This window comes from Notechis scutatus, chromosome 1, assembly GCF_049901735.1.
Source record: "Notechis scutatus isolate UNSWTSFEM ecotype Mainland chromosome 1, rNotScu1.2, whole genome shotgun sequence".
In the NCBI taxonomy this organism is placed as follows: domain Eukaryota; kingdom Metazoa; phylum Chordata; class Lepidosauria; order Squamata; family Elapidae; genus Notechis; species Notechis scutatus.
In genome coordinates, this window is record NC_142009.1 from 43,164,812 (window position 1) to 43,190,896 (window position 26,085).

Genomic DNA, 26,085 nt, shown 5'->3' on the forward strand with positions numbered 1-26,085 from the left:
TATTAAAAAACTGTAACCATTGCATTTAAAATTTAACTGCATGAATGAGCAAACTTGGCTAAAAATGCATGCACCGTATAAAAAGCCATCATTGGTTGCCTGTATGATTGAGTGTTTATTTGTTGTCAATATATGAATTGCAGGATGCTTTGAGGCGCCTAACTCCTTTGTCTAAGAAGATGGCTCCTTGGCTATTATTTTTAGAAAACTACTAGCAGGGGCATGTATTTGTCTAAAATTGAAGAGAGTTAGGGTGAGGAGTGATGAATTTTCATAAAGGGCCTTTCTAGTCCAATAATTTGTGCTGAGAATGGAGGATAGAATTTACTGGTTCCCATGGATTATGATGTATACATAGATAAAATGTCTTTAGAAATCAGAGTAATCTTTTTCTTTGGAAAATTGTTTTCCTTATACCAGATCAGGTATTTAAACCATTTGTTTGGCTCTCTAGGTTCCCTTGGGGGAAAATATTCACAAGAGGTATTGCCCTTCCTGTGCCCTGTTCAGCTGTTGGAAAAGCTGCTGATGCCACTAAAAGCAGGCTGGGGAAGAGGCAGAGAGAGCTTTGCATTCTCTCTAGGCAACCATTAGGATTTAAATCCAGGATTAAGAATGGAAGCTGCTGTTTTTAAAGTTGCTTTTTGAAAGCGTATGGGGTGATCTACATAGTGCAAGTTATACAACAGCAAGAGGCACTGAACTGTAGTCCACATGGTTCCTCTAACTTGAGAGGCAAATATGGTGCCATTCAGGGGTGGGATTCTACCAGTTCGCACCTATTTGCTAGAACCGGATGTTAACATTCTAAGCAGTTCGGAGAACTGGTTGTTAGAAGAAATTAGTGGCCTAATCCTGTAAGGAAGGCAGGAAGGAAACATTCTGGTATTGCTTACAGAAACTGCCTCTCCGTTAAGCCTTATTACATTCTTGGCAGGACTAGACTTCCTGTCTCAGGAACGTCCCTGGAGTTTTTCCCCCCTCCTTTGCTGGTACTTCGGTTCTGTGGAGTGACTATTGAAAGTTGCAATGTCATTGAAAAAAGTGAGTTATGACCGTTTTTCACACTTATGACTGTTGCAGCATCCCCACAGTCATGAGAGGCCAAGCGAGGAGATGTGCACCTCAATGTGAGTGATATTGAGTTGGCCACGCCCAGCCAATACCATGACCACCAAGCCATGGCCACCCAGTCACATGACCACCAAGCCACGCCCACCACCTAAGCCACGCCCACAGAACCGGTTGTTAGAAATTTGAATCCCACCCCGGTGCCATTCCCAGAAATTCTTTATTATAGTATAGATTATTGGGAAGCTTTACTTACAGGCAGTCTTTGATTTACAACCATCCCCTTGAGGTTACAACAGCACTGAAAAAAGTGACTTATGACGAGTTCTAACCAGTATTGACTGTTGCAGCACCTCCATGGTCATATGATCAACAGGCACTCGGCAACTGGAATATATTTATGATAATTGCACTGTCCCAGAGTCCTGTGATCACCATTTGTGACCTCCCCTTTAATTATAACATTTCTAAATATGACTATTAAAAAAACTAACTATTGCATTTAAAATTTAATTGCATGAATGAGCAAACTTGGCTAAAAATGCACGCATATAAAAAGCTATCGTTGGTTGCCTGTACTATTGAGTGTTTATTTGTTGTCAATTCACGAATTGGGTGGTGGTAGAAAGGATAACTAAATCCAAAGACGAATCAGACTTTGGGGGAGAGGGAAGAGTATCTTTGGGATTCCTCTCATTTTACATTACTTGACATTCCTTACTGTAGTTATATCTGTAGGACCTGTACTTTGTACAGCAGGTAGCACAATGCCTATCAGTTCATGAAACACAACAGGCTGCATTGCATTACATGCACCACATTTCATAAGTGGTTTGAGCCAAGACTATTTAGAGGTGTGTGTGTGTGTGTGTGTGTGTGTGTGTGTGTGTGTGTGTGTGTGTGTGTGTGTGTGTGTGTAAAAGCCTAGTGTCAACCCTTTGAGATACTCCAGACAAGAAGCATGACAATAAACACTGGCTCTATCCTTATTGTAAGGTTATAAGTTTGAAAGCATTTCTCATGTTCCCTTGCCTTTACTTTCCAGAGAACTAGGGATGGTCTCTTCTGAAATGCCTCCATGCCCCCATTCCTTCTTTGGGGTGAGATACTTTGATCATTTTCCAGGCTGAAGCTTTTCTTCATGTCATTTTATAGTCCATTACACCAAACCACTTGGGGGAGGAGGAGGAGGGGAGCCACAAGGGGATGTTTGTGGTCTATATCTGGTTACTCAGCCATACTCATCCCATAATTGTAATAAAGTCTCAATACTGAGGTGGCAAAATGTTGGGAGGAGCTGTGTAATACACAGTTGTGACCCCATTTCTGTGTTATTTTCTGCAGTTTTCAAGAAACTAAGAAGGCTTAGTTGATGCTGAGAATGAGAAATGGTATTTAAACAATAGGAAGACTGCACCTGCAGATATAATATTTTAATTGTGTAGACCAGCAGTGTTTAAATCAAAGAGCAGTCTAAGAAGACAGTTTATTATCTACTACATTGATTTTTGAGATTTTAATTCAGAACAAATCAGCTAATCTCTGAAGTAACTGTTGTAGTTGTGTATTTCTTCTCTTCTATTAACATAGAGGGTTTCCCCCACGCCTCAAATCCCATTAGAACAACTGAGGAAAAAGCCAGTGTGACATATAGCCTTATACGGCTTGGGTTCTCATTCTTTCAAACAAGCAATGGCTTTCTTGTGAAACTTGGAAGGCTCTTGTTTCGTTTTCTTTTGGCCCCTGGAGTCTAATTTTTCAGTAGTTATAATCAGGTTTTTATGTGAATTGCTTTCAGCATTTTCATCCTAGAGTGCAACAGTTTTTGTGTTTAATGCAGAAAACAAAGACATACACCTGGATGATTGTCTGGGTTTACTTAAGCTTGGAAGAGGGCAATATTTTTGCCCTCTAGGCCTAGAAAATCAATTTTATCCAGATGTACCAGGACTCCAGGGATGAAAAGAAAACAAAACATGAGCTTTCTCAGTTTCACAATTGATTTTCCAATGAAAGTAATTTAAAATTTATATGAAATTGTTTCTTGGTCTGGTCTACTTTATAGGGCTGACAGCATTCATTATTTTATGATGAACCTCAGGATTCTGTCTTATTGTCAAAGCTGATATGTATGCTCAAACTGCTAGAGGAGATTATTAGGGGCTTTGGAGAGACATGCCATTGGTGTGTTGATAACACCTAATTCAAACCTCAAGTAAGTGATTAGTACCCTTGAAGCTTAAACTCAACACTAGGCTGAATGACAGAGATTGGTTTTCAGCAACATTGCAATTTGCTCAGGAATTGGTGGGATCGGGGTACTTGATAATGGATTCCTGCAATGGGCCAAAAGTTGAACTAAATGATCTCCAGGTACCCTTCCAATTCTTCCATTCTGTGACCCTAAGAAAAAGTTTATAATTGCAATCATTTATTAAATGTATATAAATCTCAATTTCTAGCAAAAGTAAATTAAACCCCAACAAGGCAGCGGTACTGTTGATAAGGAAGAAGCTGAACTCTGAGACGGATGTGGAGTCTATTCCGAATGGGGTTGCATTCTCTGAGAAAGAAAATTGGATATATATTTTTTTAACTCTTAACTATCAGTAAACTTGAAGATGGTGGATGTGGCAAAGAACACATTTGCCCACTATGCTTAGTGTCCCAACTGCAGTCTTTCCTAAGCAACCGTTAGAAAAGATTTAACGGTTTTCCACACTTGGTTACAGTCCATCCAGGGGTGGGATTCTACCGGTTCAGGCTGGTTCGGGTGAACTGGATGTTAATTTTACATCCAGTTTGGTGAACCAGTAGTTCTGAAGAACAGCTAGCCCCACCCACCCCTCCCCTCCCCTCCCAGGAGTCCCCACAAGGCCCGTCTGGCTCCCAGATAAGTGTAGGGTAGCCTCCTGTGAGCAAAAACAGCGTGTGTACGGGGGATCCAGTGCCGCCGCCCCACACATGCTGCTTTTGCTCCTAGAGGCTCCAGGGAAGCTTGCTAGGCTGAAAACGCTGACTCCTCACCCCGTTGTTGCTCCCAGGAAGCTTGCTAGGCCGAAAATGGCTGGGGGAGGGGGGGGGTCTGGCGCTGCACTCCCATGCCCCGTTTTTGTTCCCAGGAGGGAGGCTTGCTAGGCCCCGTTTTGGGCCTAAGAGGCCTTCCGGCAGCCTCCTGGGAGCACCCAGCTATCCAGTATGCCTGGATTCAGTGTTTAGCCAAAAGAACATTTGGAGCTAATACAGTATTGATTACTGCCTTGGGAATGTTCTAGGTCAGGGGTCCCCAAATTTGGCAACTTTAAGACTTGTGGACTTTAACTCCCAGAATTCTCCAGCCAGCTATGCTGGCTGGAGAATTCTGGAAGTTGAAGTCCACAAGTCTTAAAATTGCCAAGTTTGGAGACCTCTGATCTAGACTTACAGAAATATTTCAGATTATTTTCAGAGCTATGGTCGTGCCGACTTGTAAGAAATGTGTATGTGAGGTCTTGCAGTGTGCAACATTACATGTTTGATCTGATTGGGTGAATCAGCATTTGGAACATCAGTGTTTTCACATGAGTCCTGTTACATAACACGGTCAATGTCTGGTTTCTCAACATGAATTAGATACACATGTTAAGCAAAGTAGCTCTTGTTAATTTCCTGCTTCCCTCACCTTTTTAAAGTTCTTTCTTTATTTCCTGGGTGTTATTATCTCATCCTTTTAATAGCTGGTTATAACACCTAAATAATCTCCCACAAATTGAATTAACAATTGTTTTTGTTCTAAGGCCTCTATAATTATTCATGCCAGGAAGCATTGTTTGCTGTGGAAACGGTAAATGAGCCTGGACTAGTCTTGGCTTCTGCTATCTTCTTTGGCTTTTCCCCCTCATTGCAAGAAAGCTGAATTCCTTCTTTCCTTCCTTTTTTATTGAATTTATACCCTGCCTTTCTCTTTATTTCAATATTCCAAAGCTTAAAATACAAGAATATGAAACATAATGGATTCATTCAACTTAAAAACCAACATTAAAAAAACCCTTATAATTTATGTATAGGAAATATTTTCTTATTACTGAGAAAATGAGAGCTATATGTATATCCTTAGGGCACACATCATAGCTGGGTACTACATAGAAGGCAGCCTTTTCGCATATACTTCATAGTCAAGTTTCTGGCAATGGGGCATCTTTGAATTAAGAAGACCTTTCCTGCTCATCCAAGTAACCAAACAGTTTCATAGCAAGACAGGCGATCTTAAGCTGCTTGGTGTTTAAATCAACACCAGCTTCTTAAACTGTGGCTGAAAGGCAACTGATAGTAAGCATAGAGCTGTCAAAATAGGCTTTAATGGTTTCTACTCCTTGAACTTGTCAGCAGCCTGGCCAGTTACAATTTCTGGATACTTTTCAAGCATAATCACACATAAAGCGCATTGCAGCGGTTGGGATGGACTCAGGGATGAGATTCAAATGTCTTAACAACTGGTTCTGTGGGCGTGGCCTAATTTATGGACGTGGCTTGGTGGTCATGTGACTGGCTGGGTATGGCTTGCTGGCTGGGCGTGGCTTGGTCACGTGACTGGCAGGGCATGGCTTACTGGCTGGGCATGGCTTGGCAGTCACGTGACTGGCTGGGTCAAAAGATAGAAACTCACTTTAACAATGCTCTTGGAGCGGGGTTGGACTAGATGACCTCTGAGGTCCCTTCCAGCCCCGGATTGCTGTGCTGTTTCAAAGCACCCTCTGAAGCTGCGTCTAGTGCCAGGATTTGTGGTCCTTCCTTCCTCTCCTTTTTCTTTCCCTCCCTTCCTCCCTCCGTTCATCCATCCATCCATATCTCATTCACAATCCTTTCCCTTCCCTCTTTCTCCCTTCCCTCCCTTTCTTTCTTTCTTTTTCCCATCCCTCCGTCTCTTTTTCTTCTTACTTTTAAGAGAAAGAAAGAAAGAAAGAAAGAAAGAAAGAAAGAAAGAAAGAAAGAAAGAAAGAAAGAAAGAAAGAAAGAAAGAAAGAAAGCTACCATGCATCTCTATGCTATTCATGATATATTTTCAGCTGGAACCTCTTTCTACTTAAATCAGGGGTCCCCAAATTTGGCAGCTTTAAGACTTGTGAACTTCAACTCTCAGAATTGTCCAGCCAGGTCTAGATGATGCTTTTTAACATCTCTGGTGGTTTGTAATGAGGTTTTTAGGTTTATAGCAAATCTGTCCTTTACCTCTAAAAGTTTTTTAAAAATCACTCCTGGGAAGCACTGGCTTTGATTCTGACATAATTAGAATTATGAATGCTATAAATACATTGCTTTTGATTTTTGATTTGAAACATGTTTTAAGCTAAGAATTTGCAAATTTGACTTTTGATCGGATCAGTGTTAGATGCCTTGGAGTTAGATCTTTATTGTTTAATATGTGTATATTATACTGAAAGCCAATTTATTCGATGTAATGGGTAAGGCATCAGGCTAGAAATCAGTAGACCATGAATTCTACTTACTCCTGCCTTGACCAGCTGGGTGACCTTGTGCCAATCACTTTCTTTCAGCCCTAAAAAAGAAGCAATGGCAAATTATCCCTCTCCAAGAAAACTGCAGGGACTTCTCCAGGCAGTCTGCAAAAATTGGACATGATTAAATGAAAGAAAAAAAAGTTATATTGAGAAGCATTTAACTGAAAAATCAAGAAACTGCACAAATGATAGATTGGCAGTTGGTTACTCCTTTTCTTAACAGAAATTTCAACAGAATTGTAATCTTCATGGGAAATTTCTTATATTGAAAAACTTCTTCTGTAAGCACACTAATTATTTTGGCAAGGTATTAATTTCAGCCTTTCTATTGATGTTTGGCAAGGCCAAATTAATGGTTATATACAGTTTTTATGCATTCACAGACTGATCTTTTTGAATGATTAGATGTGACTTTATGATTATTAATGGAAATAATTAATAATTATTCCCAATTAATCCCAAATAATTATCTTCATACAGTTAGATTGGCTGTCACTTTCCCCCCCCCTTTCTATTCCAATATTGCTGAAGTCAGTTATAAAGTGATGCTTCAGTATGTTACATTTTCCAGTCTCTTTTATTTTTCTTGCTGACGATCTGCTGTTTTTGCTGCCAAAGCTGATTTGCTGGCAGTGCTGCTCCCTGGAATTGTAAGGGAACACTTAGGAATGACCCAAAGTGACTTTTGGATAGCTGTGGACCCACCAGGGAAGGGGAGCCTTGAAGATTCCACTTCCCTCTGGGAGCAGTCAGAAAGTCATTGAGCAAATCCACCTTCCTGTCAGCAATTTTGTTTTCTAAGCGAGCCTGGTTTTTAACTTTCACTTTTGAATTTATTCTTTTACTTTGCTTTTTATCTTTAAAAGTTGACCAGCTAGTTGAATGCTAATTTATGTAACTCTGTTGGACTCTAGTTGTTTTTTCTTTTTCTTTCCCTTTGAAAACTACCAAAACCATTCTGGCACAGCAGTAGGCTAGCCCCAAATTTAAAACTGAAACAACTGTAAAAGTCTGACTCACAGACGAACACAATACAGAAACCTGATGATGGCAGATGAGATTCTGCCAAAATGTTGCTACAACTTTAAAAGCACAACTATAATGACGTGAGAAAATACCCGAACAAAGCTGAATAACCCTCCTTGTCACATTTCATCTTTTGGGATGTTGAAGTGCTTTCATTTAATTTACATTATTATTATTATGAGCTCTCACTGCATGATTTTTGTATTTTTTGTATTTGCAAAATATTTATTTCTTTTGCTTATTTCTTTTGTATTTTTATTTGGATCCAAATAAAGTGTCCAAAAAATATCTTTCCCGTTTCCTTCTGCTTCACTGTTCTATGTTTCCTGATCAAGTTTCCCAGAGTAACAATGTATCAGGTTACAGACCAAAAAAGGTGGTTGAAATCTATGAAGAGACTTTTTGATAGCATGCAACTTTTTGCTGAAAGGTTTTTTAAAAAAGTTTGATGGGATTATAATGACTATGGAAAATATGCAAAGGCATATCGTTTTGGATAAGTTAGATTCACAAAAGGACTCTGATATGAAAGTTGCAGACCAAAAATATATTTATTTATTTTATTTATTTATTTTGATTTGTCAATCTCTTACAAGATAATAGGTATAAGTATATACATAGTTATGAATACATGAAATGGGGACTCCACAGTACCCACAGGACTAACTGAGCTGATCTTATGGGTCTCTTTGAAATTCAAGCCTGCATTTCTTTACAATACTAGAAACCTGACCGAATGGGAAAGTGAGAAATGTTTTTGTCTTAAGAGACTGAGGGCCCATATAGAATATGGATTTTGTTGGGAAGATAGAGACACCATGGAGACTGAATTAATTATATTTAATTAGACAACAATTAATTAGAGATGGTATTAAGACCATGGTTATTTGATTATGCTTAACTTTTGGGGTGATTTAGGATAAATAGATACAGTGGCAAAGTTTCTATGAGTGGATTATAATAACAGTTTGTTAACAGAGTTTTGAAACCTTAACCTTGCCTTTTTTATTATTATTCTTCCTGTTAACTATTTCATCATTAACATACTGTATATAAAATAGGTGAATAATTTGCAAATAGATTTACTAGTTTAAATTTTTTTGGACTTGTTTCACAAGAGGTGGGAACCAATATTGTAATAATGTGTTAATCAGTATTCAATTAGGGACAAAACATATGTACAGTATTTATCGGGCGTATAACACGCACTTTTTCCCCCTGAAAATAGGGGGCAAATGATGTATGCGTGTTATACGCCGATATAATGTTAAGAAGCCAGCGGAGGCCGGGCGGTGCGAGCGGAGGCCGGGCGGTGCGAGCAGAGGGCATTATTTTGCATTATTTACCTCAGGGGTCCTCAACCACCGGGCCGCGGACCGCACCGGGCCGTGGAGCACTCTCTACTGGGCCGCAAAGAATTTTTTTTAAAAAATGGCGGCTTTCTTCACCTTCGGTGAATGCTGCTGGGATCGGGATCAAGGACACAAATGAAAGAAGGGGAGGGAGGAAGCAACCGAAGCCTGTCCTTCTCTCTGGGTCAGCTTCTCAGTCACTCTCTCGCTCCTCCACCAGCACAGGAAGAAACTGCTTCAAAGAAGCGGGGCTTTCCTGTCACCGCAGCTTCCCTGAAGCGCCCGCTTTCTCCCACCCCACCCCGTCCGCCCGCCCGCCCGCAGTGCTCCGTTCTGCCTGCCTGCCTGCCCGTTAATGGTTGAATCGAACAGCTTCGGCTGAGTAAAAGAGGCGAATAGTTATTATTCTCAGCCGAAGCTGCTCCCAAACAACCAGAAACTAAGGCAGGCAGGCAGGCAGGCAGAATGGGACACTGTGGATTGAAGCGCGCGCGGGTGGGAGTGGGGGTGAAACGGGCGCTCGGAATAGCTGCGGCGACAGGAAAAGCCCCCGCTTCTTTGAAGCAGTTTCTTCCTTGGATGGTGGAGCAGCGAGAGAGCGAAGCCTCCTTCTCTTCTCTTCCCCCCAGTCCTTGCAAAAATTTTCTGCTTGAAACCGGTCCCTGGTACAAAAAGGTTGGGGACCACTGATTTACCTTATAAGTGGTAATAATATTAATAAAAAAAAAGTTCTGAGCTACCCTTATTTTGCTTCAAAGTTTTTATTTAGAAATTTAATTTTTTTTCCTGAAATTTCCCTCTTAAAATGAAGATGCGTGTTATACGCCTGTGTGTGTTATACGCCGATAAATACGGTAATATGTATTTTATTTCTTTTCAATACCCTTTTTTCTTGATTGTTTTGTATTTTTTGTTTTTTTTATTTTTGTTTTTTTACTTTTTTTGAGATTTGCATTTTAACTTTCTTTCGAATAAAATAAAAAAATAGAAAAAAAGAATGTTGCATTTTCCTTTTTAAGAACAAGTCCTTCATTACTGAAAACCAACACATGAAATGTCTATGTTTACACAGTTGTCTGAGGAATGGACAAACTAGTAAAATACTCCCTGGGATTATGGTGGTTCAATCTTTTTGTTATAGATCAAATCATGTTTATTTGTACTGTAATATTTTTAATAACTGTTATCTAACTTATTCTGGCATTAATTCTACCAGGAATTTCATTAATCCAGATTGTGATCTTAATATTTTGATGTACAGTATTTGCAGGAAATCACATATATTTTGAGAATAAAATTGAGAGAAGTAAGGAATCAAATATTAAAAATTGAGAAACTGAGGCATAGATAGTATCTTATTGGATCTCATTCTCTGTCTCTCTCTCTCTCTCCCTCTCTCTCCTTCTTCCTTCCTCCCTCCCTCTCTCTCTGTGTGTGTGTGTTTTGTCACATTTTTAAGAGGATAAATAATCCATATTTATAATGACAGCCAGCAGGCTATTTTTTACTTTTATCAGTGCTAAATCTGGGGTGACAAATTGCTTCCTGAAGCTGGATTCTTCTTCTCTGCAGGTGTCAGGATAAAAATAAAAGTAATCACTTATCAAGACTCTTAGATCTGTGACAAGTCTGTTAGAAGTTTATTGCTACCAAAACATAATGGGACCTTTCAGTTAGATTAATGCTCATTTTCTTCCTGAAATACAGTGCAGTCAACATAAAGAAAACCAAATATTCTTTACATTATTTTTTCCTAAAAGCTGTTTGCAAATAACAGCTTTCATTGATGTTGGTAGAGAACCTCCCTCTGGAAGTTAGACTACGCCACTGATTGCTTTTATGAAGGAAAACATTGTGTCCTTGCCATGTTGTCCCTCACTTACTGGCAGTGGTTCAAGCTGTGAGCCCGGCTGAAGTGCTGTTTTTTGTTAATAATTTTTTAATGTATGTTTTCTGGAATAGCTTACTTTTTTTTATATCTATATTTACAAAACCTTTTTGTATTTGTTTAAGTGGGGCAGAGAGAGAGAGAGAGATAATGTTTATGAAACCTAGAATCACTCTGAAGGTCTGAAGTTGATTGTTAAAGCTATGTGGTCATGGAATCATGGAAAATTGAGACAAAACCCACAACAAGGAGTAATGATGGACATCCAGTCCTCCAGGACGGGTCTCCAACCTTGGCCACTTTAAGACTTGTGGACTTCAACTCCCAGAATTCCTCAACCAGCAAAGCTCCAGGATGATGTTCTTAGAAGATAAAACATGCTATTTTTTTTTCTCTTGAATACCTCACTAATAGCTTCAGTAACTGTTCCCAAAATGTTACTCTCCCAGTTACTGGCAAAACCTCCAGCCAGAACTTGGTTCAATGACCCCTGTCTACATGCTTATTATTTCCTGCATTTTACTAGGACTACTTTAATGGTTGCTTACTCAACCCTACAGCCAGGAAGGACTGTTCCTTTTCCTAGAAACAACTAGTTTCCTTCCTTAGGACGTAAGTAATGGTAAATTATTTAAAATAACACAATAGTCACTTTTTTCCTGTCAAAGGAATCTATAATTGATTAAGTCATTGAGGAATAGAGTTTCATAATTGGGCCTTCTTTAGTGGCAAAGTAACTAAGACACTGGATTTGGCACTAACTTAATAATTCTTAGAAACGAAGACCAAAGGATCCATGTTCAGAAATGTGCATCATGAAACATCTATCTTCAAGAGACTAAGTTCTATAGTACCTAAATACCCACACACCACAAGGATTATCAAGGTATCAAATATTCACATATCCCCCTCATTTCTGCTTGGAAGCAGTCTTTGAAATAGTTTATCAGTCTTCCCTATGCAAACAGAGAGCTGAGAGAGAAGAATGATTGATTGTGTGAGGCTGCTCAGCAGCTTTTTAATAGATTGACTTTTAAATACATCCTTTCTAGATCTTGATCTAACTAACACCTCGGCCAGAAATTTCCTGTTAACTTACAAGATATGCAGCCATACACTAGTGTAGGCCTTGTAGTAGCAGATAAAACTCTTCTTTCTTTCAGCACTTTCTTGCTTGCCAGACACACTTCTCACTCATGTTTTCTGGCAAGCTATTTCGTCTGTTTATCTGGTTCAGCATTGTTGCGTGTTACGCCTGTTAGTTCATTCTGGCCCATCCCAAATTAGTCTTGAAGTGAATATCCATCATTTCCCCTTTTTTTCCTTTTGGCTTAGCTTTGATCTGGATTATGCACAATGTCAATATCAGTGGTATGCTGCTAATACCATAGTTTAAAAACTATATTTCTGCTTAGCTTATTCTATAAATTTTGTAAAATTTTGGAGAAGCTGAGGCTTGTGGTTTAATAGAGGCAATGGGACATTATTTATAACCTGGATTTGCTACAGACATATTTTATCAAAATAGTTTAGTCTAACTAGAATTAAGCTCAGGAAATATGACATTTTGTTGAGGGTTTCCCCTTTCACACAGTGCTCCAGGCTATCAGCTGTGTGTAGTGCAGGCTCCAAACATTCTGAATATACATCTCGACCAGGGATGGGATTCAAATTTTTTAACAACTGGTTCTGTGGGCGTGGCTTAGGTGGTGGGTGTGGCTTGGTGGTCATGTGACTGCGTGGAGAGCTTGGTGGTCATGTTATTGGCTGGCGTGGCCAACTCAATATCACTCACATCGAGGCATGCATCTCCTTGCCTGGCCTCTCATGACTGTGGGGATGCTGCAACAGTCGTAAGTGTGAAAAATGGTCAGGTCACTTTTTTCAGTGCCATTGTAACTTTGAATGGTCACTCCACACAAGCAAAGTACCAGCAAAGGAGGGAAAAAAAACTCCAGAGATGTTCCTGAGACAGGAAGTCTAGTCCTGCCAAGAATGTAATAAGGGTTAACGGAGAGGCAGTTTCTATAAGCAACACCAGAATGTTTCCTTCCTGCTTTCCTTATAGGATTAGGCCAGTAATTTCTTCTAACAACTGGTTCTCCGAACTGCTTAGAATGTTAACATCCGGTTCTAGTGAATAGGTGCGAACTGGTAGAATCCCACCCCTGATCTCGACCTCAGGCTAGAGAGATTATGCTCTCTGCATGTAGCCCACAAGGCAGTGGTGATAATCTATCGGTTTGCCCTGGTTCTGCCGAGCCGGTAGTGGTGATGAGCAGCGGAGACCGAACCAGTTCTCTCCGACGCTCTGTGTTGGGCGCACCCACCCACCCAGATTCCCATACTAACCTTTATGTCCTGCTTTTGAAGAGCAGCTTTGCGGCAGTTGCTGAAGCATCAGGGAGAGTAGAGTACAGGACTCAAAACGCCTCTGCACCTGCGCAAAGTGTGGCGCACGCACGGGTGCAAAATGTATGCGCACGCGCAAAGCGCACCCACCAAGCCACACCCACCGAACTGGTGGTAAAAATATTTGAAACACACCATTGCCACAAGGTCTTCACAGCTCCCCTTTGAGGAGAGGAAATATTTTATCATTTTATAATCCAAATGCCAGTAAGAGGAGAGGCGAGAGACATCGACAAAAAAGGACAAGTTTAGAACCAAGGCTGAAAAGAACAGTTTCAGAAATTACTGTATTTGACTAAAATCATCAGAGATCATCTGTATGAGGGATCCGGGAATAACAGAGAGAGCTTTACATTGGGAAAGATAAATATAAAGGTCTAGCTGGTAATATTTTATAACAGTAATTTTACTTTGAAATATATGCAATTATTTAAGCTTTAGGATATCTGATATATCTTGTCCTGGATATTAATGGAACCTGGTATCTCTTTGCAATGAAGTTGCTTTATATTATTAGCAGATCTATCACCTTTTATCTCATCCTCTCTTTTGCAGTTTTCTGTGAGAGATTTCTTTAACATGCTAACTGGTTTTAACAGCACTTTACTTTTATCTCCTTGCCATAGAATGTTTTTGCCAGCGATAACTTAATGCTGAACAGGGAATTTTCCATCTTCTTTCCTTTTTAAAAAATATAGTAGTAATTTGTCAGATGGAGCTGTTGTAACACTGTGAAGACCAGGAGGTAGCAGTGTAGGATTTATTTCATTTTTATCATCTTTCGTTTCTTCGTACTTGCCAGTAAGACCACGGACTGTGGGATTCTTAACTGCCTCACATGCTGGGACTGGGGAGAGTATCCTAGGATTCTCCAGGAGGCTTAAGTTGAAGCAGCAATATCTAAGAGGAGAGATCCTTGGTGCTTTCTGAGCTTGGTTGTTGCAGACGTTTCATTACCCAATCTAGGTAACATCATCAGTGACTAGAAACCAACCAACCTCATAGAGCACCGAGCACCTCTCATTTCAATCCTGAGCCGCACATATTCTCCTTTGTCGGCAGCAATATCTGTCAAGCAGCTTCATCCAAGCAAGGTTAGGATGTGTAAACCCAGGAGTTCTCCCTCGAGCCGCTCGGAGCATCCAGAGACTGGGATGTGCTTCTGAGTCCTCTTCTTGCAGGCTGAGCTTTAGATGAGGAAACGCTCCGCCCTCACGTGGTATCGCGCAGCGTCTCCCCAGTCTTTTGCTCAGCCTCGAAGAGTCAGGCTGTGTTTTCAGAGAGCTCCTTGGCTGATCGTTCATTTCTTGCCTATTTCTTGCCTATTCCAACTTCGTCTTCATAAGGTTTGCCTTTCCTTCCTCCTCCTGCGCAAAGGGTCTGGACTTAAGGGAAAAATTTCCCGTCCCTGGGGCGAGCTGTGGCTCGCAGCGCGATAGCGCGACCCCCCACCCTTATCAGATCGCGTCGCTGCCTCCGCGTTGCCTCGTGGCACGCATTTCTTTATTGCTGGATTCCCCCACCCTAAACGCCGATCGGGAGGGTCATCGCCCCTAGGGCCCTAGGAGCTGAGCTGACCAGCAAGCCCTCCTTTTCCGTCCCGGCGTCCCGACGGTTCAGCTTGCGGCCGCCATTTTGGCTCCGCATCGTGGTCGGGCGCCATTTTTAAATACTTTAACTGCGGTGAATTGGAGCTCCAGGCCTTGGGTTAAAGCTTAGCTGCCCATCTCTTCCACCTGGCCCGCTCCTTTATTACTTGTTGGCCTCCCGCAGCCCGCTTTCGGGCGAAGTTGCAGCCCCCTCCGGTTTTATTTTTCTTGTCTGGAGGCCTGCTGCCAGAGGCCTCTCTTCAACTCTAGGCCTCAGGCGTTTATTTGACTGATTGGCCTGTACTGAGATACAGTTCTCCCTGTTACAGTTACTGTTTCTATAGATTTCAAAAAACAAAAACAAAACACCAGAGTTCAATTCCTGACAGAGGGTTTTAATCCCATTGGAAAAATCTGTGGCTACAATGCATATTATCCTTGATTTGCAGCAGCTTGTTTAGTGACTGTTCAAAGTTACAATGACATTAAACAATAATAATAATAATAATAATAATAATAATAATAATAATAATAATAATAATAATAATAATAATAATAATATATATGATATTTTTAAAACCAGGGCTGTTTAGCTCCTGAAGCTAATGTATTGCATATTGTCACCTAATGTGAAATACAAATACAAAAAAAAAAAAAAATTCTTTTTGTACACCAATATTTCTCATAGATATATAGAGGTATACGTAGAACCTGTTTATTCACCTGGTATAAAACATAAAAATAAATAAAGGGAGAAGAAAAATTACAAATTAGAGTATATATATTTCTGTTATCTCCGTACATAACAAATTCCAAAAGGGGGAGCGGGCCAGCTTCATCGTCACCCGGCCTCATCCAGGCCTGATCTGGGCGAGCCAACCGCCCTTGCTAGTATTTATTATCTAACATGGCAGACGACAATCCTCTAAACGTCCTTCCTTGAAGGCTAAGGCAAAGTCCCACTACTTGCAGGCAGGACAAGGAACCTAAGGGCTCTAGACAGGACAAGGAACCTTCCAAGGCCTCCCAACGTGACGCCTCAAGGCGCCACAAAGCGTTGAAAAAGAGTCTGACAGGCGTTCAGGAGTCCCGCCCGGAGTCGCCAATACTTCCTCCTCCAACCACTTTAACACCCACTGCTGCTGGTCTGCGCCAGGACGAACCCTCTACCTCCGAGGTTCCGCCTCACATCAGGGCTTGGATGGAATCAGCCATCCGCCAGAGCATTGCAGAGGGACTACAACACATGACCAGATCAGTCTTCTCTCCATGAGCCTCAAAGCACGACTCTTTCTCCATCAGATCCTTCCACAACCGGTCCCCCGGTTGATCAGGTACTCTCTCAGAGGGACAGCCCTCCTCCGGTTGGGGCCCAGGTGGAGGAGGAAGGGGACTTTGGGGATTTCAGGGAAGAGGAAGAGGACTCCCAGATGGGATCCTCCCGCTACAGTGAAACCTCTTAGAGGCTGACATCATGGAGGGGAGATGTCGGAGGACGAGGGCACTTCCCGACCAACCCACTTTGGGGAGCTGTTCAAGCCGCACATGTTCAAGTCCCTCCTCCTTAAGGCCAAGTATGTCTCTGGCCTTCTTCCCCAGTCCCCTGCAAACCTTCCCCCATCCCAGAGGGCCCGGAGGACTCCATTTTCACCCAACCAGTGGTGGAAGCTGAGGTCATCCTTCCCCTTCCATCTTCGTGGATCCGGTAGCGAAGCAACTCACCTCCACAGGGACCCCTCCTACACCCTCTAGCCTAGACAAGAGATTCCTTAATCTCGATTCGGCACTATCTAGCCTTCTGAACATTCCGAACTTGATGACCCCATTGTGGGTCTGGTTTTCTCCTCTACCCCTTGTGAGGCCCTAGAGACCTTGAAACCTGATGACATGCGGGCGGAGTTGCTGCTGGCGCAGGGCCCACCTATATGACGCCTGGGCCATTAAATCAGCTATGGCCGCTTCCTTTTTCACAAGGTCCTCTATCCGCTGGCTACGTCAGCTCAAGGAACACGCCCCGCTTCCAATCTCAGAGCTCACCAGGACATAGCGGAGTCAGTGGCTGCAGCCGAGTTCTTGGCTGACGCCACTTACCAGTCGGTAAAATTCTCTTCCAGGGCCATCACATCGCACGTCACGGCTCGTCGCATGCTGGCTCAAACACTGGCAGACGGACGTAAAGAATAAGGTCAAGCTGGCCACTGCTCCCACTAAGGGAGATAAACTGTTTGGCCCAGCTTGGAACCACTGTTGGTCGAGGACCGCAGTAAGAGAAAGTATCTACCCCCTTCCCGTCCAGATACCCTAGACCCCTTCCTTCCGATCCCAGGACCGCACGGTCCCGGACGACAGGACCAGACGCGGTGGCAGCTACAAGAGACCCTTTCGGGATTGGGAGGAAGGCCCTACCGCAGAAGGTGGAGCCTCTTCCTCCCTCCCCATTGGCGGCCGCCTCAGCCACTTCGCTGCCCAATGGGACATATCCACATCCGATGCATGGGTTAGGGACACAATCAGGTTTGGTCTCGCCCTGGAGTTCAGGTCCGCCCCCTGATTATTTCATCCCATCCCCCTCCTCAAGGGATCCCTCCAAACGTGCACCAAGGGATGCAGCCATCCATCATCTTCTTGACATCCAGGCCATGCAACCTGTCCCTCCGAATCAGGGAGAAAAGGGCTTTTACTCCCATCTCTTTGGGGTGCCCAAGCACTCTGGGGTTGGAGAGTCATCCTGGACTTGAAACGGCTCAACCGTCACCTTATCCAACGTAGGTTCTATATGCACTCCTTGCAATCTATTCTTTTAGGCTCCAGGCGGGAGACTGGTTATCTCCCATAGATCTTTCGGAGGCATTCCTCTATATTCCAATCAGGGCCCTCCCATTACAAATTCCCAGGTTCTGTCATAATAGCCTTCACTATCAATACGTGGCCCTACCCTTTGGACTGGCATCGGCCCCCGGACCTTCACCAAGGTCCCGGCGGCCTGGCGGCTCATCTCAGGAGCGTTCCCGTCCGCCTCCACTGCTACTTGGACGTTATCCTTATTCTATCCCCGTCCAAATCCCAGGCAGTCAGGGATACCAGGGTCTCCCTCTCGCCTTATGGGCACACGGGTTTCTAGTCAATTGGCAAAGAGCCAACTTACCCTTCCACCCGAATCAACCTCTTGGGTGCCATAATTTATTCCGTTTCTCAAAGAGTTTTCCTCTCTCCGGAGAGGTTCCTTAGCATTCAAGCACTGGTCAAACAGAGCAGGCGTTCAAGGAGGGTGGCCTTGATGGACTTCTCTGAATTGTTGGGCAAAATGGTGTCACCCATCTCTATTATTCCCTGGGCCCGTCTTCACACAGTAGATCCCTCCAGTGGCTCCTGCTCCCGCTCCAACGATCCGGAAGATGCAACTCGAAGGCCAGAATCAGGGTCCCTCCAAGGGTCCTCACGTTTCTTCTCTGGTGGACCAATTCCGCCATCAACAGAGGCCACCTCTTCGAGGAACCTCAATGACTCTCCGTCACTACGGACGCTAGCCTGTCCGGTTGAGGCGCTCATCTCAACTCGCTCTCGGCACAGGGCAAATGGTCGCCGACCGAGCAGAGGTGCAGTATCAATTGGCTAGAGCTTCACGCTGTCCATCTGGCCCTGTGCAGTTTTTCCTCAGGTCCGCAAACATCACGTTCTCGCTCACGGACAACGCCACGGCCAATGCCCATATCAACAGGCAAGGGGGCACCCAGTCCATCCAGCTAATGAGGGAAGCCGAGCGCCTTTGCCGCTGGACAGAATCCAACCTCCTATCTCTAAAAGCCGTACACATCTCCGGAGTAGACAATACCAGGCGGACTGGCTGAGCAGGGCCACGGTGGACCAGGCAGAATGGAGTCTCCATCCATCCCTACTCGAGGAAGCGTCCAGAATATTCGGCCTTCCGGTGGTGGACCCTTTCGCCTCCGTCCAACACTCAGCTTCCACGGTTCTTCTCCCGTATCCGTCTCACCGGTCGGAGAATCTCAATGCCATGCTTTGCCCATGGCCCCCAGGGCTCCTATATGCCTCCCCTCCGCTCCCGTTAGTTCCCAGAGTAATACAGAAACGCATTCAGGAGAGGGCAGTCCTTCTCCTGGTGGCTCCCTATTGGCCCAGGCGACCGTGGTTTGCGGACCTCCGCTTTTATCGGTAACGCTCCATGGAGGATCCCCCGGACTGGGTCTCCCTCTCTCAGGGGCCCCTTCTGCATCCGGAGCATCAATGGCTCCAGTTAGCCGTCTGGAGGTTGAGCGGATCCGCCTGACTAGTGAAAAGCCCTCAGTCAAGTCATCGACACTATTTTGGCCGCCAGGCGACCTTCCACTACACGAATTTATGATGCCACTTGGAAGAGGTTCTGCAAGTGGTGTAGCGGGTCTCAGATTGATCCCCTCTCTCCCTCTGTGGCTCAGATCCTAGAATTCTTCAGGAAGGCCTTCGCAAGGGGCTCGCACCTAACACCCTGAGACTACAATTTTCTGCCCTCTCGACCGTGGTCTCCTGTGATAACTACGATTCCCTTTCTCATCACCCCGAATTAGATCTTTCCTTAGGGCGCCACCAACCTGTGCCCTCTCACTGTTCACAGGTTCCCCACATGGGACCTCATCAAGGTCCTCATTTATCTTACTCGTTCCCTCGTTCGAGTCTTTGAGGGACTCATCCCTTCAGTTTCTCACCTTATGGTAGTTTTTTCTAGTAGTTATTACTTCTCCTCGTCGAGTTTCGGAATTAGCAGCTCTGTCAGTCAGGAGCGATCTATGCGTGTTCCATGCAGACCGAGTGGTCCTTCGTCCCGACCCCACCTTCCTACCAAAAGTCAACTCTCCCTTCCATAGGTCACAGGATCTGGTTCTACCAAACTTTTGCCCTAGGCCCTCCAGGGGCAGGGGGGTCCTCTGGCACTCCCTAGATGTTAGAAGGGCCTCGCGTATACATATTAAGCGCACTCAATCCATGAGAAAGTCGGAATCCCTCTTCCTATCCTTTCAACCCAGGTCACTGGGGCTTAGGGTTTCTCCCTCCACCATCAGTCGCTGCATCAGGGCCACCATTGCGAGGTGCTACCTTTCCCATTCCCTGCCCGCTCCGGGTGGAATAACCGCCCATTCCACCAGAAGTGCAGCCACCTCGGCGGCCTGGGCCACGCAAGCCCCCATCGCTGACATTTGTCGGGTAGCCACCTGGACCTCTCCGTCCCCGTTTATCAGACATTATAAAATAGATACGTGACGCCTCAGCGGAGGCCTCTTTTGGCCGACGGGTCTTACAGAGGATCATCAGTGATCCGGAGGGGCCTTCGGGCCAGACGGAGTCCCACCCGTAGGACAGCCCAGCTTTGGTATGTCCCAGTCTCTGGATGCTCCGAGCGGCTCGAGGGAGAATGGGCGTTGGTTCTTACCTGATACGCCCCTTCTCGGCGAGCCGCGAGGAGCATCCAGCCCCACCCTAATTTCTCCGTCTGGTGGGGACTCTTGATTCAGCCAAGGAGCCAATAGTAGATTAAAAAGAATTAATCACCTCTCTTCTCGTTATCGCAAAAAACTGGGGAGACGCTGCGCGATACCACGTGAGGGGCGGAGCGTTTCCTCATCTAAAGCTCAGCCTGCAAGAAGAGGACTCAGAAGCACATCCCAGTCTCTGGATGCTCCTCGCGGCTCACCGAGAAGGGGCGTATCAGGTAAGAACCAACGCCCAATTTGGGGGAAAGAAGGGTTGAGACCTCTAGCCTTTTGCCATATACAGGTAGTCCTCGACTTACAACCACAATTGAGCCCCGAATTTATGTTGCTAGGTGAAAAATGTGTTGAATTATGCCCCATTTTTACGACTTTTCTTGCCACATTTGTGAAGTGAATCACTGCAGTTGTTAACTCTACTAGCAAGGTTGTTAGGTAGATCTGTCTTCCCCATTGACTTTGCTTGCCAGCAGGTCACAAAAGGGGATCATATGACCCCAGGACACTGCAGCCATCATAAATGTGGGCCATTTGTCAAGCATCTGAATTTTGATCATGCGACCATGTTGTAAGTCACCTTTTTCAGTGCCGTTGTAACTTCAAACAGTCACGAAATGAACTGTTGTAACTCGAGGACTGCTTTTTGTAAATCGGACTTCATCATTTTAGATTGCTGTTGTATTCATATGTGTATTTCTACATGTAAGAAACTGGAAGTCAAATTTTATATTATAGGGATCAGGTCTAATTAGATTTTCAAAGTCCAAATGCACAACTGGCATTTCCTTAAAAGTTTACTAGATAGCAGATGGATATCTATCCATACAAAGCAATTTAATTATGCTAAAACTACTATACAGTAGTGCAAACTGCCCCCCCCCCCCTTTACCAATTTCAATATGGGGATAGGCATGCTTTGCTATATCGTGTTCCCTATATTGAGGGCCTAAATCTGTGCATGCAGTTTTTCCCCATCTTTGGGCTGAATTAGTACTCTCCATGTGCTGTGATGTTTGCTTTTTCTGAATATGTTTCTCTAAGTGAGCCAAAGCAGCACTATGATTTTTTGGCAGTCAAAAAAAATAATAATTCCTGAGAGGTGTTAAAGAGAAGATGACATCTCCTTGACAAAGGACTGCATGGAGTATATCTGGATGTTTGCCCAGAATACTTGAGGTGAAGATTATCCTTCTAGGTTCTTTTAACCATTAGGTTAAAACTGTTCCATGTGTTAAAAAGCAACAAACAAACAAAAACAATGGTTGGTTGGGTAATTTCAATCTTGGATGGCGTTTTTTTAAAAAGTATTTCATGCTCACTAGCATTCTTTTTTTTCTTCTGTGATGCTTCCAGCTTTGAAATACAAGTAAATTGTCTCAGTAAATTAATATTTTAAAACTGATCAAAAAGGTGTCATCAGTTCAGCTCTCAGAGTCCTAATGAACACATGCAAGAGTTATTAAAACCATCTTTAAACCTTGCGGTGGTTAATCCTTTTCTTTCTCTGAGGCGGGCCATGTTGCAGTTAATCCTGCTGGAATTAAGCCTCTCATCAAATAATATCTGTGCCTGGATCAAGTTTATTTCTCTGTAATTTAATGAAGTAAGGTGAACAAGTGAAGGGGGCTCACTATTTTTGCCTAACCTTATCATTGGCCGTAAAGGTAACTTTTCTGCAGTACAGTATGGGAAAGTTTCTTCTGGATCTATTGAAAAGGAGATAGGTTCTTGAGAGCATCTTGCCAGCCAAAGTTGTAGGATAGCATATATAAATATCAGGCCAACTTTCCTTTCCTTCTCATGATCCCCTCTAACTTCCAGATTAAGAGTACAGAGCATCAAGAGGCATGAATAAATGAATACTGTGGTACAGATTCCATCATTACTAATTGTTGTTCATTCTGGTGGGGCAATGATAGAAATTGGAGTCCAACAACTTGTGGTGAGCCACACATTCTCTATCCTTTTTTACGAGATGGTGCTAAGCATAAGACGAGCATCTTGCCTTTGTTTCTGTCCATCAATGTCAGAATATACAGTACATGGCAATGGAGAATGAGGAGGATTAGGAACCATGATAAAGATCACATAATCCATAATATTAATAGGGAAAGCAGGTGAAAGCGGTCTAGAGAAAAGAAGGACTAGAGGTGACATGATAGCAGTATTCCAGTATTTGAGAGGTTCCCTCAAAGAGGAGGGGTCAACTTATTTACCAAAGCACCTGTAGGCAGGACATGAAATAATGGATGGAAACTAATCAAGGAGAGAAGCAATCTAGAACTAAGGAGAAACTTCCTAACCGTGAGGACAATTAACCAGTGGAACAGCTTGCCATCAGAAGTTGTGGGTGCTTCATCACTGGAGGCTTTTAAAGAGATTGGACAGTCACTTGTCTGAAATGATATAGGATCTCCTGCTTGAGCAGGGGATTGGACTAGAAGACCTCAAAGGTCCACTCCAGCTCTATTCTGATTGATTGATTGATCGTTAATCTTCACTAATGATCATCACTAGCGATCATTAATATTAATGGGAAGTAGGTGGCAGCAATTATAAACCCAAATAATGTAAAACAAATACAGTCTCTATTCATAAAGCAGACTTAATAATATAAACATTATGGCAATAGAAGGCTAATTAACTCCTGTAGTGGAATAAAGAGTCATTATTTTGATTCAGGTCGCTTATGATAGAATCAGATTTCTTAATTAGTTGTGATTCAGTGGTTTACTTGTGGAGTTAGCTTTCATTTTTTTTAAATCTTCCAAATAATCACTTTAATGACAGTAGCAGTTTCCTTGGGAAGTTCAAATATTTTCCCAATTTATTTTGAATGTTGCCATTTCTGCCCTTGGATCTGTATATGTCTAATGTTTTGTCTAAATAATAATTATTTGATGTTGAACGCAGAATGCAGTTGAGAATATGCTGCACTGGAAGATTAACTGTTAACAACCTTTGATATTGGTGCTGACATTATTACATCTTGTACTGCTGCCAGAGAAATTATCTAGAATGTATGAAAGTACTCCAAATGTATTTTGGAAATGTAAACAACGTGAAAGGACATTTTATCATTCTTGGTGGACATGTAAAATAGCTGGAAAATATTGAATTCAAATTCATACTTAGATGCAGACAGTGTTAAAAACCAATATTCAATTGAAGCTGGAACCTTTCTTTTTAGGATTAATGGATAAACAGGTAGAAAAAAAGCCATGGAAGATTATTTCAGTATATGATTACTGTGGTGAGATTACTATATGCACAGAGATGGAAAGATTGGACACTACCCAATACGGAGGAATGGCTGGTGAAGTTAATAGATATTGCTGAAATGGATAAATTAACTTTTTTTGAGTAGAGGAAAGATATTATCTAAATTTCTTGGAGACTGGTGGCCTTTTTGTGTAAAAATGGATTTGTGATCTGTGCTTTGATAATTAAACACAATAGGTTATGGAAAGAAAAACAATATGCAACTTTAGAAAAATATTAAAATATATTTGTACTTTTAACTGCTGTGAAGAATATCAAAGCCATTTCTTTATATCTTTTTTATTTTCTCTTTTCCCTCAACTTTTTTCTTTTCTTCCCCTTTTGGTTTTTCTTTGATTTCTATCTTTTTCTTTTTTATATATATATATATAAAGATGCGGTAGTAACGGAAGCCATGGATAGCAACAAATTATGTTTTGACATATTTCTTCTATGCCTGACTTATAACAGATTACTTCTGGGTATTAATGTGCCATTATTGATCTGTAGGAGTAATTTGTTTTTTAGTGCTACATCTCACAAAACTTGCATTTTTATATACTTGTTTATCTGTGATCTTTTAAATATCCAGCATCCTGCTGTGCCTGCGGAATGTGCAGTTTGACAAAAATGTTCCGTCAGAAGCATTTTAAAGTTGCAATTGTGAGATAAGGGGCTAGGTGATTTGATTAAATAATTAAATAAAGCGAGCTGTTGTTTAGATGCTTGGCATCTCCAGAAAAATTCCATGGAAATAAGATATAGCAGGGAGACAATCTGAAAGTTAAAAAAAGAAAAGAGTGGTGGACCCCTTTACCAGAATAATAGGAAGAGGAAGTGGAGAAACTAGTTTGAGATGAGACATGCCAGGAGGCAACCCAATTTGGGAGAGAAGGAAGGGAACTGGGGTGCAGGCTGGAGATGGCGTCTGAGGACAGCAAGAAGGTTGAGAGAAACCTAAGCAAAGAAATAGGAAAACAAAACTGTGGTTCTCTATTTGAAGAGGGAGTTTTTGAAAAAGAGAGGGAAATTAAGGACTTTTAAACTATGCCTGTGATTTAGTATTTAATTCTCCACCTCTAATTGTTAGCAAGTTACTTAGCCGTTATGAATAATTGTAGCTCCTAATAAGAAACTTATTATGTATCATATGTAATGCGTGTTGAATGGGTTGGTATGAGTGTGGTGTATGTAGTGCATGTGTATATAACACATAAATAGAGATTTAGAGATAACTGATCTATCTACTGGAAGGTATGTATGTATGTATGTATGTATGTATGTATGTATGTATGTATGTATGTATGAGGCTTTCTTTATGGTAACTGAATTGAAGTAATGATGTAGTGATTGTTCCTGGACTTGTTACAGGGCTCAAAAAGAGTCTTGAGATCCAATGAATATGTTTTACCACCTGGAGGCTTGATGGAGACTGATCTGGAGTTAACATTTTCACTGCAGGTAACTTTAACTTTCTTGGGCAGAAATAAAGAATTGTTTATCAGTAAAAGCTTTCTTTCTCTATTTTGAACAGAATGTATTTAAGAATAGCACTTCAAGTAACTATGTTATGAATTATTAAACAGTACTTGCCTTCTATTTGTAACCTATGATCAATATTCTTAAAGCATAATCCTGGATATATTTATTTTGTGTTCAAAGGATCTTATTTTCATAATTAGTTTATTATGAGCACAGTCTAAGCTATTTTCCAATCACATTTGTGCTCTAGTTATAAAATGAAGCGTAAAGGAAGGAATATGGAGGCTGCTTGAAAGATCTGGTATTCCTTCTTTACCTCTCTGTGAATGTTTCACCAGAAGCACCTTAAAAATGATCTTTCAGGTCAATACTCTTTTTTTACAGTATCCACATTTCCTGAAAAGAGATGGTAACAAGCTCCAGATCATGCTGCAGCGCAGAAAACGGTATAAGAATAGAACTATTCTGGGCTACAAGACTCTGGCAGTGGGCATCATTAACATGGCTGAGGTAAATGGAACTACAGAAATATTGTAACACAGCTATCTGGGAATTGATGGGGAAGAGGAAATCATTATTTAGGGTGTTGATTTAGGACCAGAATATAACACTGGCTGCTTTGTACATTGTCCAAGGAAAACATGGAATGGTATTAATCTATGCTAGAGGACTTTTGTGTTGTATCCTCTACTCAGGTCATGCAGCACCCCACAGATGGAGGGCAGCTTTTGGGCCTTCACAGCAACATCAAGGATGTGAGCATCCGGGTGGCTGAAATCAGCATCTACTCACTTTCTAGTCAACCTATCGATCATGAAGATGGAAATGTCCCCTCTGGTCCCAAAATTAAGGCATCTGGTAAGGTTTTGTTTATAAAGCTTCACCCTGCAGGGTTTAGTTGAAGTGGTTCTCTGTTTGCCCCAAATCCTTTGGACACGTCTGGATTATATTATTATTCCATCTTGAAGTATTTTTTTTTCTTCTTCTGTTAATCCACAATAATGTTAGTGATCCTTCTTCTAA

General features: G+C 42.4%; 1 protein-coding gene across 4 annotated transcripts in view; it reads left to right on the forward strand.

Moving 5' to 3' along the window:
- The window catches only part of LOC113420273 (phosphofurin acidic cluster sorting protein 2-like), a 158,458-nt gene that overhangs the window by 107,355 nt on the left and 25,018 nt on the right, over positions 1–26,085 (forward strand). For all 4 annotated transcript variants that reach the window (XM_087962455.1, XM_087962459.1, XM_087962437.1 and 1 more), the window contains exons 3-5: positions 24,952–25,041; positions 25,447–25,572; positions 25,758–25,920. In XM_087962455.1, the coding sequence (XP_087818581.1) occupies positions 24,952–25,041; positions 25,447–25,572; positions 25,758–25,920 (379 nt within the window). The remainder of the gene's footprint in view (positions 1–24,951; positions 25,042–25,446; positions 25,573–25,757; positions 25,921–26,085) is intronic.